This window comes from Pongo abelii, chromosome 20 (genome assembly GCF_028885655.2).
Source record: "Pongo abelii isolate AG06213 chromosome 20, NHGRI_mPonAbe1-v2.0_pri, whole genome shotgun sequence".
Classification (NCBI taxonomy): Eukaryota; Metazoa; Chordata; class Mammalia; order Primates; family Hominidae; genus Pongo; species Pongo abelii.
In genome coordinates, this window is record NC_072005.2 from 61,207,858 (window position 1) to 61,220,447 (window position 12,590).

The following is a 12,590-nucleotide window of genomic DNA, read 5'->3' on the forward strand; positions in this document are numbered from 1 at the left end:
GCACCAGGTCTATTTGCTGTTGTGTCCAGGCTCTCGGTAAGATGAAGACAGATCAGGCAGACAGTGGCCTGGGGGCAGGGAGACACCATTTCTCTTTGAAATGTCTGCAGACAGCCTGGTGCCCGCCCCCATCTCAGCCCTGGGGAAATGAGAGCCAGGCTCCTGGGGAGGGCAGTTTCCATTCCTGTGGGCTGCGGATGAGACAACCCCACAACAAGAAGGACCCAGCCTCCCAGCAGCCACACCCTGTGTGTCTCTCTGTCCTGCCAGCACCAAGGGCTCATCCATTTGCAAAGCTGAAAGGAGGCAGAGGAGACGCCATGACCGCCACCCTCACAGCCTTGCTTTGCTTTGGTGAGATTTGAAGAGGAGAGAGGAAACCCCACAGGCCCTGGTCTATCAAGAGATCCCAGGGCTTTAGGGAGCTCCCAGGCAGGGGAGGACCTGCTCAGTCTTCAGGGGCAAATCTCTCACAGGGAACTCTCTTCCAGGGCTGAGTCTGGGCCCCATGACCTGCGTGCAGGCAGGTGAGTCTGTCCCCAGCTCTCCCAGGTCCCTCCTTCTCACTCTGGACAGCTGAGGATGGAGACAGCAGTTCTGGGCAGGGAGCTGGGATGATCTGAGGGGTGGGGAAGGTCTTGGGATCCAGGCTTTGATTTCCTTCCAGGTACTCTCCCCAAGCCCACCCTCTGGGCTGAGCCAGGCTCTATGATCAGCTGGAGAAGCCCCGTGACCATCTGGTGTCAGGGGACCCTGGAGGCCCAGGGGTACCATCTGTATAAAGAGGGAAGCCCAGAGCCCTGGGACACACAGAATCCACTGGAGCCCAGGAACAAGGCCAGATTCTCCATCCCATCCATGACACAGCACCATGCAGGGAGATATCAGTGTTACTATTACAGCCCTGCAGTCTGGTCAGAGCCCAGCGACCCCCTGGAGCTGGTGGTGACAGGTGAGAGGACACTCAGGGGTCCCAGCCACAGGCTCTGCCCTCAGGAAGGGAGTCGGCTCTCAGGGTCGTCTCCCCTGTCACAGCCCAGCCCTGGGGATGATGTGGGAGGTGGGAGCCCCATTTAACACGGTGCCTCCTTCTGTCCTAGGAGCCTACAGCAAACCCACCCTCTCAGCCCTGCCCAGTCCTATGGTGACCTCAGGGGGGAACATGACCCTCCGATGTGGCTCACAGAAGGGATATCACCATTTTATTCTGATTGAGGAAGGAGAACACCAGCTCCCCCGGACCCTGGACTCACAGCGGCTCCACGGTCGGTGGTTCCAGGCCCTGTTCCCTGTGAGCCCCGTGACCCCCAGCCACAGGTGGACATTCAGATGCTATGGATACTACAGGAACACCTGCCTGGTGTGGTCCCGCCCCAGTGACCCCCTGGAGATTCTGGCCTCAGGTGAGGGAACCACGGCCTTCTCTAACACACTTTCGAGGCAGCTGACACGTTGTCGGGAGTTTGGCTGGTGACTGAATCTGGAAAGGACCCAGAGTGATGTGTTGATGGACGGGCTGAAGGGGTGAGGGAGACCCCATGGGGAGGCTCTGACATGGGAGGAGGAGTCCTCGGCCACCCTCACCTGGAAGGGGAGGACTCAGGAAGGCATCGGTGTGTTTGCTGTGAGGTCCCGGCTCTCAGGGAGAGGAGGAAAGATCAGGCACAGTGGCCAGGGCCAGGGAGACCCCACTCCTCTGAAATGACTCCAAGACAGCCCCGGGTGAGAAGGAGGCCCTGGGCTCAGAGACTCAGAGTGTGAGAGACAGTGAGACCTGCAGGGCCCGGACGGGGGAAGGAAGGGGTGTGGGAGGAACCAGCCCTCTGAGTCCCGGCTCCTCTTTCCCTCCAGGCGTGTCTAGGAAGCCCTCCCTCCTGACGCTGCAGGGCCCTGTTGTGGCCCCTGGAGAGAACCTGACCCTCCAGTGTGGCTCTGATGTCGGCTACGACAGATTCGCACTGTACAAGGACAGGGGACGTGACTTCCTCCAGCGCCCTGGCCGGCAGCCCCAGGCTGGGCTCTCCCAGGCCAACTTCACCCTGGGCCTTGTGAGGGGCTCCCACGGGGGCCAGTACAGATGCTACGGTGCACACAACCTCTCCTCCGAGTGGTCGGCCCCCAGTGACCCCCTGGACATCCTGATCGCAGGTGAGGAGCCCAGCGGGTTCAGTCAGGGACCCAGGCTCTGCACAGGCCCTGCCAGGGAGCCCAGGTGGTGATGGCCGGGATGAGGGTTGGGGGGCCCAAGGGAGGGAGAGACAGAGACAGGGGATGGGGGGGAGGGGGAGACTCAGAGAAAACTGAGGGAGCCAGAGACTGAGGGTCCTAGAGAGGGCCCTGGGGAGGTCTCAGCTCAGAACAAGGTGGGGCAGCCCGTCACCCATCTGTCTTCTGTCCAGGACAGATCCCTGGCAGACCCTCCCTCTCGGTGCAGTTGTGGCCCACAGTGGTCTCAGGAGAGAAAGTGACCCTGCTGTGTCAATCACAAGAGTGGATGCACACTTTCCTTCTGACCAAAGAGGGGGCAGCCCATCCCCTGCTGCGTCTGAGATCAAAGTACGGAGCTCATAAGTATCAGGCTGAATTCCCCATGAGTCCTGTGACCTCGGCCCACATGGGGACCTACAGGTGCTACGGCTCACTCAGCTCCGACCCCTACCTGCTGTCTCACCCCAGTGGCCCCCTGGAGCTCGTGGTCTCAGGTGAGGGCCCTGACCTTGTCCTCTCTGAGCTCAAAGGCTCAGCTCAGGCCCTGCCCCCAGCAGAACTCTGGGACAATAATGAATGAAGGGAGTGAAGGGGGAGGGTCCGCAGGGGAGGGTCCAGCCCATGGGAGGGTGGAAACAGATGGGGACCTCCCACCCCTGGCTCCCACCCCTGAAGTCTCAGTAGAGTAAAGAGCAGGGAGGGCTGGGAGGAGATGGGGGGTGAACCTCAGAGGAGTTGAGATTAGACTGAGGGTAGAAGACAGAGGCCCCACCCGCTCCCCTCCTGATATCTCCACCTCAGAATCAGAGCCTGTGGGTCCCAGTCCCCAACGGACACCCTCCTGGAGAGAGAAGCATCCAGGCTGCCGGTGCCACCTGCACCACCACCCCCGCCCCGCCCCTGCTTCCTGCTTTCCCCTACAGCCTCCCCAGCACTCAGCGCACACCTGAGCCTCACAGGGACCCGCACCTGCTCCCACAGCAGCTCAGGGACTGTGCACGGCTCCTCTTCTGCGCCGTTGACATTTTTTATCTGGGTTTTTAAAATCTCGTATTGGCCTTTTTGTCCAAGCTGGTGAAAGTAGATTTGCAGCATCACCTATTTTTTATTCTCACCCTATTTTGTAATAGCCCTGATCTCACGTGCTCCCTGAGGTTTTGTAAACCTCGGGTAGAAATGTGGACTCCCTTCGTTCTGGACATTTGCTATGGAGGGGGTAGGGCTTATCTTTTCAGAAAAAGTCAAATGGGTGGTATTACTCCTTGAAACCCTATAGCACTTTCCAGATCTCAGAGGGAGGGAGAGAGAGACAGAGACGGAGACAGAGAGACAGAGACAGAGAGAGAGAGAGACAGAGAGAGAGATATTGGGGCCGCCCTTTCCTGGCCGGTACATCCTGGCCTATTCTGAATCCACCAAGGCCCCGAAGCTCAGCTCCCCTCCTCCTCTGCCTCCCCTCAACCCCACAGACAAGCAGCCATTCCTTTCCGAAGAACAGGCTGAGACCTTTCTGGGACCTGCTCTTTCTGGAGCCTCTGATGCTCCCTGTCGGGGTCTCCATGAGCCTCCTTCCTGGCTCTTTTTCCTATTGAGGAATCAGCTTCAATGTCACCTCCAAGTGTGACCTTCACTGACGACACAGCTCAGCCCAGTCCTGCCTGCTTCTCATTTATGTCAAGTAATTAACCAACCTACACCGTGAGGCTGAATTCCTTCTCTCTCTCTTTCACTCTGTCTGCACATACGTGTGTGTGTATGGCCACACCTACATCTTATGTGACATTAAAACCTAGTTATCCGTATATCTATACAGATAATATATATTCACACATAAATATAGATCCCTACCAATATATCTAAAACCATCCCTACAACTAGTAAATTTCCACTGCTGTGTTTCTATACGTTTGTTGTTTGTCTCCAGGTGAACCCACACTTCAAGAAGGCAGAGATAGTTTTCATGGCCCACTATATATATAAAATAGATATATATTTGTGTTTGTGTTTTTCTGTGTGTGTATCGCATTCTACCTGTTGCTGCCCATATGAATAATTAGTTACCTAGAGATTAAATGGAAGATGAAACTCCAGGTGAAGTGGCTGAGCTGGAGTGAAAGAGAGGCAGCCCCAGACTTTCACCCCTTTGTGCTTCTGACACTGAGGCTCCCCTGATGACTAACCCCTCATCCACGGAGCCTGGGTCCTCAGCTGGTGGATCCGCGAAACTCTCATCTCCGGGGGAATTGGCTCATGTTCTCCTGTGTCCCAGGCTGCACAGAGAGCACACAGGGCTCAGTGACCTCTGTACTGGGGGCCACTTTCCTTGCAGATCCTGAACTCTCAGGATGCAGGAAAACTCTCCCAGATGACTCAGGAGCAACGTTTAAATCCATAGAACACAGGAAAACTGAAATTGTTCAATGAGGAGACTGGAGGGAGTCCTGCTACAGTGGAGGAAGAGTTTTTTGTTTTTTTTTTTAGAAATTCTGTAAAAGTCACATCATGAGACATTAAGTAATAAAAAAAAATTGCAGAGCCCAGGTGAGAGGCTGGGCTCAGGTCTCTTTCTCTCTGTTTTGATTCTCGGGAGCAGCTGATACCCTCAGCCCATCACAAAACAAGTCTGACTCTGAGACTGATGTGTGAGGAGATGCTCTCAGTGATGGGGCTGGCACTGAGGGTTGGGTCCTGTGAAGGGGAGGTGGGTGTCCTGGGTGGACATTCTGATCCACCCTGACCTCTGTGACCTCTTTGTCCACCATCCGCAGCCTCACACCTTCAGGATCACACAGTGGAGAATCTCATCCGCATGGGCGTGGCTGGCTTAATCCTGGTGGTCCTTGGGATTCTGTTATTTGAGGCTTGGCACAGCCAGAGAAGCTTCCCAAGATGCAGCCGGGAGGTGAACAGCAGGGAGGATAATGTACTTTACAGAGTCGTGAAGCCTCGGGAACAGATCTGATGATCCCAGGAGGTTCTGGAAGAAAATCTAGGGCAGATGCTATCTGGACTGTCTGCTGGTCATTTCCAGAGGAAGGAATCAATGTCCGAGTGCAGGGATGTTTTCTGGGGTGATCCATGGAGAACCATTAAAATGTGATACCTTTCCTCTCCATTAATGTTGACTTTCCTTGGTTGGATCTGCCTCTTTTCCCACCCTTAGACATGAGGCTCCATCCCACATGGCAGCGTTGTGTCCACACCTCTGCACACCTGTGTGCTCTGGTCCATGGCGTGTCACACAGTCCTCTTCATTTCTCATTGCCACACTTCCTGGTGTACTTTACTGGGTCTTCATGTCTTCAGTTCAGAGTTCCACACCTGGTTTAGGAGCTAATTCAATGGGAGAAGATCAGAGTCCGACCAGGAAAAGATAAGTGCACCGTGATGCCCTCACCTCCTGTGTGGACCCTATGAGCTCTTCCCTCCTTATCAGATGCTATCTGTGTAATTTCTCCTGAAATATCATCACTTGGAATCATCACACTGGCATTTTAAGTCACAACCCAATGGTGTGCTAATTCTGAAAAAGACATTTTTTGAAATGCTATGATTAGTGGCATTTATCAATTTCCTTGATGTAAATTTTTTTTTCATGGCCAAAATCAAGATGCCAATGAGACATCCCTGAATGCAGGGTTGGGAAGCGATGGACAGAATTGTCTTCACTTATAAGCACCAGGCGTCTGATAGCTCACGTATACATCTTATTACCTTCTATTTTAGAGTTAATAATCATTTCTACTTCAGTATTTTGGCACAGTTAAAAGCAATCCCGTTACTGCGTGTATACCCAAAGGAATATAAATCATTCTATCGCAAAGATACATGCACGCATATGTCCATTGCAGCACTATACACAATAGCAAAGAATAGAATCAACCCAAATGCCCATCAATGATAGACTGGATAAAGAAAATGTAAGACATATACACCATGGAATACTACGAAGCCATAAAAAGAAACAAGATCATGTCCTTTGCAGGGACATGGATGGAGCTGGAAACCATTATCCTCAGGAAACTAACACAGGAACAGGAAATCAAACACTGCATGTTCTCACTTATAAGTGGGTGCTGAACAATGAGAATGCATGAGCACAGGGAGGGGAACAACACACACTGGGGACTGTCGGGGTGGGTGGGGTAGGGGTAGGGAGAGCATTTGGAAAAATAGCTAATGTATGCTGGGCTTAATACCTAGGTGATGGGTTGACAGGTGCAGCAAACCACCATGGCGCACGTTTACCTATGCAATAAGCCCGCACGTTCTGCACATGTACCCCGGAACTTAAAATTAAAATTAAAATTAAAATTAAATTATGACACCATGATCCTAGCATATCCACAAAAGACAAAAATGCCAATATCAAATGTGGGAGAAAGTAGGGCTCAATTAAAAATCCAATACAACGCCGGGTGCAGTGGCTCACACCTGTAATCCCAGCACTTTGGGAGGCCAAGGTGGGTGGATCACTTGAAGTCAGGAGTTTGAGACCAGCCTGGCCAAACGTGGTGAAACCCTGCCTCTACTAAAAATACAAAAATTAGCCGGGTGTGGTCCACTCACCTGTAGTCCTAGCTACTAGGGAGGCTGAGGCAGGAGAATCACTTGAACCCAGGAGGCGGAGGTTGCAATGAGCTGAGATCATGCCACTGGACTCCAGCCTAGGCGACAGAGTAAGACTCCGTCTCAAAAAAAAAAAAAAAAAACCCCTTAAAAGCTCAGGCAGCAAAAGCAAAAATAGGCAAACGAGATCACAGCAAACTACAAACCTTCTGCACAATCAAGGAAACAAACAGCAGAGTGAAGAGACCACCTACAGAATGGGAAAGAATATTTGCAAGCAAGAGATTAATCTCCAGAAAATACAAGGAGCTCAAACAATGAGAGGTTTTGAAGGATGGTGAGGAGAAGGTTCTGCTACTTACAGAAAGGAAGAAGTCAGAGAAAGGAAGTTTAGGAGAAACAAAACCACAAACCTAGGTGGTGGGATGGCTTGATCTGCTTCTCTCTGTGACTCAGTTAACAGTCTTAAACACATCTCCCTAAGCCTCCTTCCCCCGGTGGGATTCCTGGGTCTTGTGAGGGCCTCATCTGTCCCTCTGGTAAACCCAGGCACAGAGTGGAGCAGCTGTTGTTTTCTCAGGATCTTCCCCTTCACATACAATTAACGCACCCACACCATGCTACTCTCAGAACCCTTCAAATAAATGTCCCCCGGTTCATTCACTACCAGAGTCCAAGCTCAGCTGGTTCCCCAGCTTAGGACTGAGTGGTATCTTGGAGGTAGTTTCCACTACAGCCCCCTTCCTCTGCTATAAGGCTCAGTGACACACCAGAGACACCCCCTCCAGCCAGGTTCCTGGAAGGTCTGGGTGAAGACTGGGATGCTGAGGCATTGCTCAGCAATGTGGCTTAACTCAAACTTCTATGTGAAACTTCCAACCACTTTCAGCAAGGGGTCACTTCCAGCGTCTTGGGGTGTGAGGGCACCTTGGTTGGTCCCTGCAATATCAGACCCTATAGAGATCCTACAAACATGTTGCAGATTCTTTGAAGATTCTGGCACTTTCAGACATGCTGTTGGGAAATGGTGACACCCATAACCTTCTAGTTCCAGGACAGGGAGCCTTAGCCCAGGGCTATGTTTTCTGAGGGTCCTCAAAGTAAACAGTTCTATGTTCCAGGAGAACCCTAAATCTTTTACGGTTCTAAGGGCAGAAGGCCACACACGCACTGGCAAAAAGCAAGAGATTAAAGGAAAAGCTGAGCAAAGACAGACAAGAAAACACACACACGATGAGCCAGGTTGTAGAGCTAGAACTGAGATGGAGAGAGGCACGAGTGGGCACAGAGTGTGCTCCCCAGAACAGGTGGAGAGAATGCCTTTTTCATGCCCTGAGGATAGGCTGAGCAAGGCTTGTGCTTGACAATCAAGGACTATTTTTTTCCCCAGGCATCTACAAGAGACCTTCCTTCTCAGCTCAACTGTGCCCTGCAGTAAGTAATGATGGAGAGAATGCGACTTTGCTCTGCAGCTCTGGAAGCTCATTTGACCTGTGCCTTCTAACCAGGTAGGGGAGGCCCCTGGACACTGGCTCACTGGGGTGCAGAGAAAGAATGGGGCATTCAGGCCAGCTTCTCTCTGGGTCTTGGGGCTGGTGATGGGACCTCTAGATGCTGCAACTCTCTGTCGATGGCTCTGCCTGTGAGTGATCAGCCCTGGGTGACCACTGTTACTGGGGGTAGCCCATGCCTGCTGCATGCCCTGTGAAACACTAAATCATACAGCCACGTCTGAGGGACAGCCTGCTGGAGACATGGGAATCTTCAGGATTCCAGACAAAATGAAGCAATGAGAAACACAAAGAGGAAAAGAGAGGTTAGTATGACAGGGGTGTCAGGGTGTAGTGTGGTAGACAGGGCAGCTCCACACTCTCCACTGCTTCTTGTCTGGAGGCCCACTTGGAGGTCCTACTTATCCAGGTGAGTGAAGGAAGAGGTCAGGACAAACGCAGGAGGTGAAGCCAGATGCAGTGTGGGGAGATAAGCGGTGGCCTCAGCCCCTCACCCTTTTCCATCTTCCGGAAGCCCCTCCTGAGCTCTCACCACAGAGAGATTTCCCATTTGGAAACCCAGATATTTATCATCCCGGGGGGAGGCAATGTCTTGATTATAGGCACTTTCTATCACTAGGCACCTGCTAGTCCTCTCTATACCTTCCCTTCAGGAAAGGAATTGTCCCTCATGGGATTCCAGGGAAGAGACCCCAGGACCCCTATCAGTCACTAGGAAGATGACAGAGTAGAGGAAGGCAGGGGACCAACCCTCCACAGAGAATGGTCCTACTTCGGTGGGGCGAGGGAAACTCTCACTCACCCATTTGCTGTCCTGTTACCTCGGAACCCTAAGAGAACTTGTTAATCACCCACAGAATCCACCCCTGAATATGGTGTGCAAAGTGGGGCTCTTAGCCTCCAGTGTGAAGTCCCGGGGGAGATGGAATGTCCCTGTGTGAGTGAAGGCTGTGCCACCTCCCAGCTATGTGACCCTGGGCTAGGCAACCCCTCCCAGGTCCCCAGTTCCCCATCCGCATCTGGGACTGTGGTCGGCACAGGAATCCACAAGGGCCTTCAGCCTCCGATGCTCTGGGAAAGAGGCCTCGTCCACAGGGAGGAAGGGGTGAGAGTGACCTGAGTCCCTACTCAGGAGTGAGTCTAATCCACTCTCCATCAGGGCCTATGGGGAAGGGAAGATGAAGAAACGGAGCCTGCACCTGGCTGTGTGAGCGCAGTAGATGAAGGGGGAGGATGAGGGCTCCTGAGAGTGTGTCGTGTGGCAGAGACCCTGCAGCACACTCAGGAAGGGCTCTGGAAGGATCCAAGGAAATTTTCCAAGAAGAGGGCAGAGTAAGTGACAGAGACTCTCAACCATGGATTTCACTGAGGTGCCCATGATCATTAGGGAGAATGGGGATGTCTGGGCAGGAAGAATGTCATCAGGGTGAAATGAATGGTGATGAGCTTCATGTCAGAGCTCCTGTGGAGGGAGGGGCCTGGCCCACATGAAAAGGTCTCTGATCCTACCCTAGCCCCCCGCCCCTGTTCTCCAGGATGACACTGTGGGAATTCCATCAGGAGGGGTGTGATAGGGCAGGTCTTTCTGGCTCAATTGACAATGCCGGCTGGGGCCTGGGAACCCATGGGGAGCCACAGGTGGAAAGGGACGAGGCTCAGTGAACCCAGCAGGAACAAACATAGGGTCTGACACGATGGAACTCACTTCCTGGAGGCCAAGAAAGACACTTGTAGGATGAAAAGGAAAGGGCGGTGGCTTGCTTTGTTCCATTCACTGACAACCCACAGGAGATGTCCAGTCCTCTTTCTATTTATCCTTTTATTTTACTTTATTTTATTTTGAGATAGAGTTTTGCTCCTGTTGGCCAGGATGGAGTGCAATGGCGCGATCTTGACTTACTGCAACCTCCGCCTCCCGGGTTCAAGCGATTCTCCTGCCTCAGCCTCCCACGTAGCTGGGATTACAGGCACCTGCCACCACAGCCAGGTCATGTTTGTATTTTTAGTAAAGACAGGGTTTCACCATCTTGGCCAGACTGGTCTCAAGCTCCTGACCTCTTGTGATCCGCCCGCCTCGGACTCCCAAAGTGTTGGGATTACAGGCGTGAGCCACCACACCCAGCCTTTTGCATTTTTAGTAGAGACGGGGTTTCACCATGTTGGTCAGGCTGGTCTTGAACTCCTGACCTCAGGTGATCTGCCCGCCTCAGCCTCCCAAAGTGCTGGGATTACAGGCTTAAGCCACCACTCAAGTGAGAGTTTCAGTGCTCTATAGGATTCCCTGCCTATTCCATGTTACATGTAATGTTCCACCTCAGGCATGTTTCCTCTCCTTTCCGTCTCCTTCCTCTTCTCCTTCTCCTTTTTTCTTTCTAATTTTTATTTTTCTGAGACAGAGCCTTGCTCTGTTACCCAGGCTGGAGTGCAGTGGCACGATCTCAGCTCACTGCAACCTCTGTCTCCTGGGTTCAAGAGATTCTCCTGACTCAGCCTCTTGAGTAGCTGGGATTACAGGCGCCCACCATCACACCCGGCTAATTTTTGTGTTTTTAGTAGAGACGAGGTTTCACCATGTTGGCCAGGCTGGTCTCGAACTCCTGCCCTCAGGTAATCCATCCGCCTGTGGCCCCCCAAAGTGCTGGGATTACAGGCTTGAGTCACCACTCCCAGCCCTGAATGATCTTTCCTTTTTAGTGTGTTCTCACAACCACCTCTCACTGGGCTTTCTTGTTCTTTTTTCTTTTTTTAGACAGAGTCTGGCTTTGTTGCCCAGGCTAGAGTGCAGTGGCAAGATCTCGGCTCACTGCAACCTCCGCCTCCTGGGTTCAAGCAATTCTCCTGCCTCAGCCTCCCGAGTAGCTGGGATTATAGGTGCCCACCACCACACCCAGCTAATTTTTGTATTTTTAGTAGAGACAGGGTTTCACCATGTTGGTCAGGCTGGTCTCGAACTCCTGATCTTGTGATCTGCCTGTCTTAGCCTCCCAAAGTGCTGGGATTACAGGCATGAGCCACCACTCCCAGCCCTCAATGATGTTTCCTCTTTAGAGTGTTCTTACATCCACTTCTCACTGGGTTTTCTCTACCTTTTTTTTTTTTTTCTGAGACAGAGTCTGGCTCTGTCACCCAGGCTGGAGTGCAGTGGCGCGATCTCGGCTCACTGCAACCTCCGCCTCCTGGGTTCAAGCGATTCTCCCACCTCAGCCTCCCTAGCAGCTGGGATTACAGGCGCATGCCAGCACACCCGGCTAGTTTTTGTATTTTTAGTAGAGACGGGGTTTCACCATGTTGGTCAGGCTGGTCTTGAACTCCTGTGATCCGCCCGCCTCAGCCTCCAAAAGTGCTGGGATTACAGGCATAAGCCACCGTGCTCAGCCAGCTTTCTCGTTTTTATCTCTTAGTTGTCTGCCAGGGAATAAGATGGAAACCATTCCCTCAACCACATTCTAGTCATGGTCCCTATTCTCATGTTTCCACTTCTCTCTCTTTGGTAATAAATTAATTGAGAAACAAGCCGCCGAATGTTCATCTTCTGCTAATCTGCATCCCCTTATTTTCCCAGAGCCTCCCCTAATGAAACTGACTTTATTTACTGAACACAGGAAGTGGGTCTCTCCAGATAGGGATGACTTTCTGCTGGGGAAATATTTGTCTTTGCATCAGTGGAGAAAAAGAAAGTCAATGTCATGAGTGGAGGCTCTGAGAAAATAAGGGCTGTGTTTTCAGTTTAGACCCACGCTAAGTTGGGAGCTGACCTAGATGTGATGTTGGGTCTACCCTCCATGGGCAGGTTTTCAGACAAATGAGCCCTGGCAATCAGGGGACACCTCAGGTCTGGGCTGAGATGTGTGCAGAGGGCCTGGGTCCTCCTGAGCCCCCACACTGGGGGGAACAAGAGACAGGCCCAGCAAGGGACTGTCCACTTCCTGTGGCTTCACAGCTGTGGGGACCCAGGCAGGCGGCAGCAGGCTCTGACTTAACCACATCCGTGCATCTGTCTGTCATGGGGGGCCATGTGGTCTCCTGTCCCACAGCTAGAGCACGCAGAACAGGCATCATGGTGTCCATCTTCACAGCTCACTGTGCCTCAGTCAGTGGTGGAGAGACGAGGGACAGGAGGGACACTGGGCTGGGGTGGAGGGGGTCCCACAGCAGCCTTGTTCACCAGAGAGCCTCAGGGCTCCAGTGGCTACTGGTGCTCCAGCAGGAAGGGAAGCAGCCACACCTCTGTATTCCAAATCCCCCACAGGAAACTCTTCTCCATGGCTGAGTCTGGGCCAGAAAGCCCGAACACCTGCAGGT

At 52.5% G+C, this 12,590-nt stretch overlaps 1 protein-coding gene across 1 annotated transcript; it reads left to right on the top strand.

Annotated features, from left to right (window-relative positions):
* The first annotated feature begins 320 nt into the window (after positions 1 to 320).
* LOC103888690 (leukocyte immunoglobulin-like receptor subfamily A member 6) lies at positions 321 to 5,114 on the top strand. The gene is given in 8 exon segments (XM_024237816.3): positions 321 to 354; positions 492 to 527; positions 668 to 952; positions 1,101 to 1,403; positions 1,852 to 2,148; positions 2,400 to 2,702; positions 4,977 to 5,092; positions 5,094 to 5,114. Coding segments are annotated over 8 exon segments (1,395 nt in total).
* The last annotated feature ends 7,476 nt before the right edge of the window (positions 5,115 to 12,590 follow it).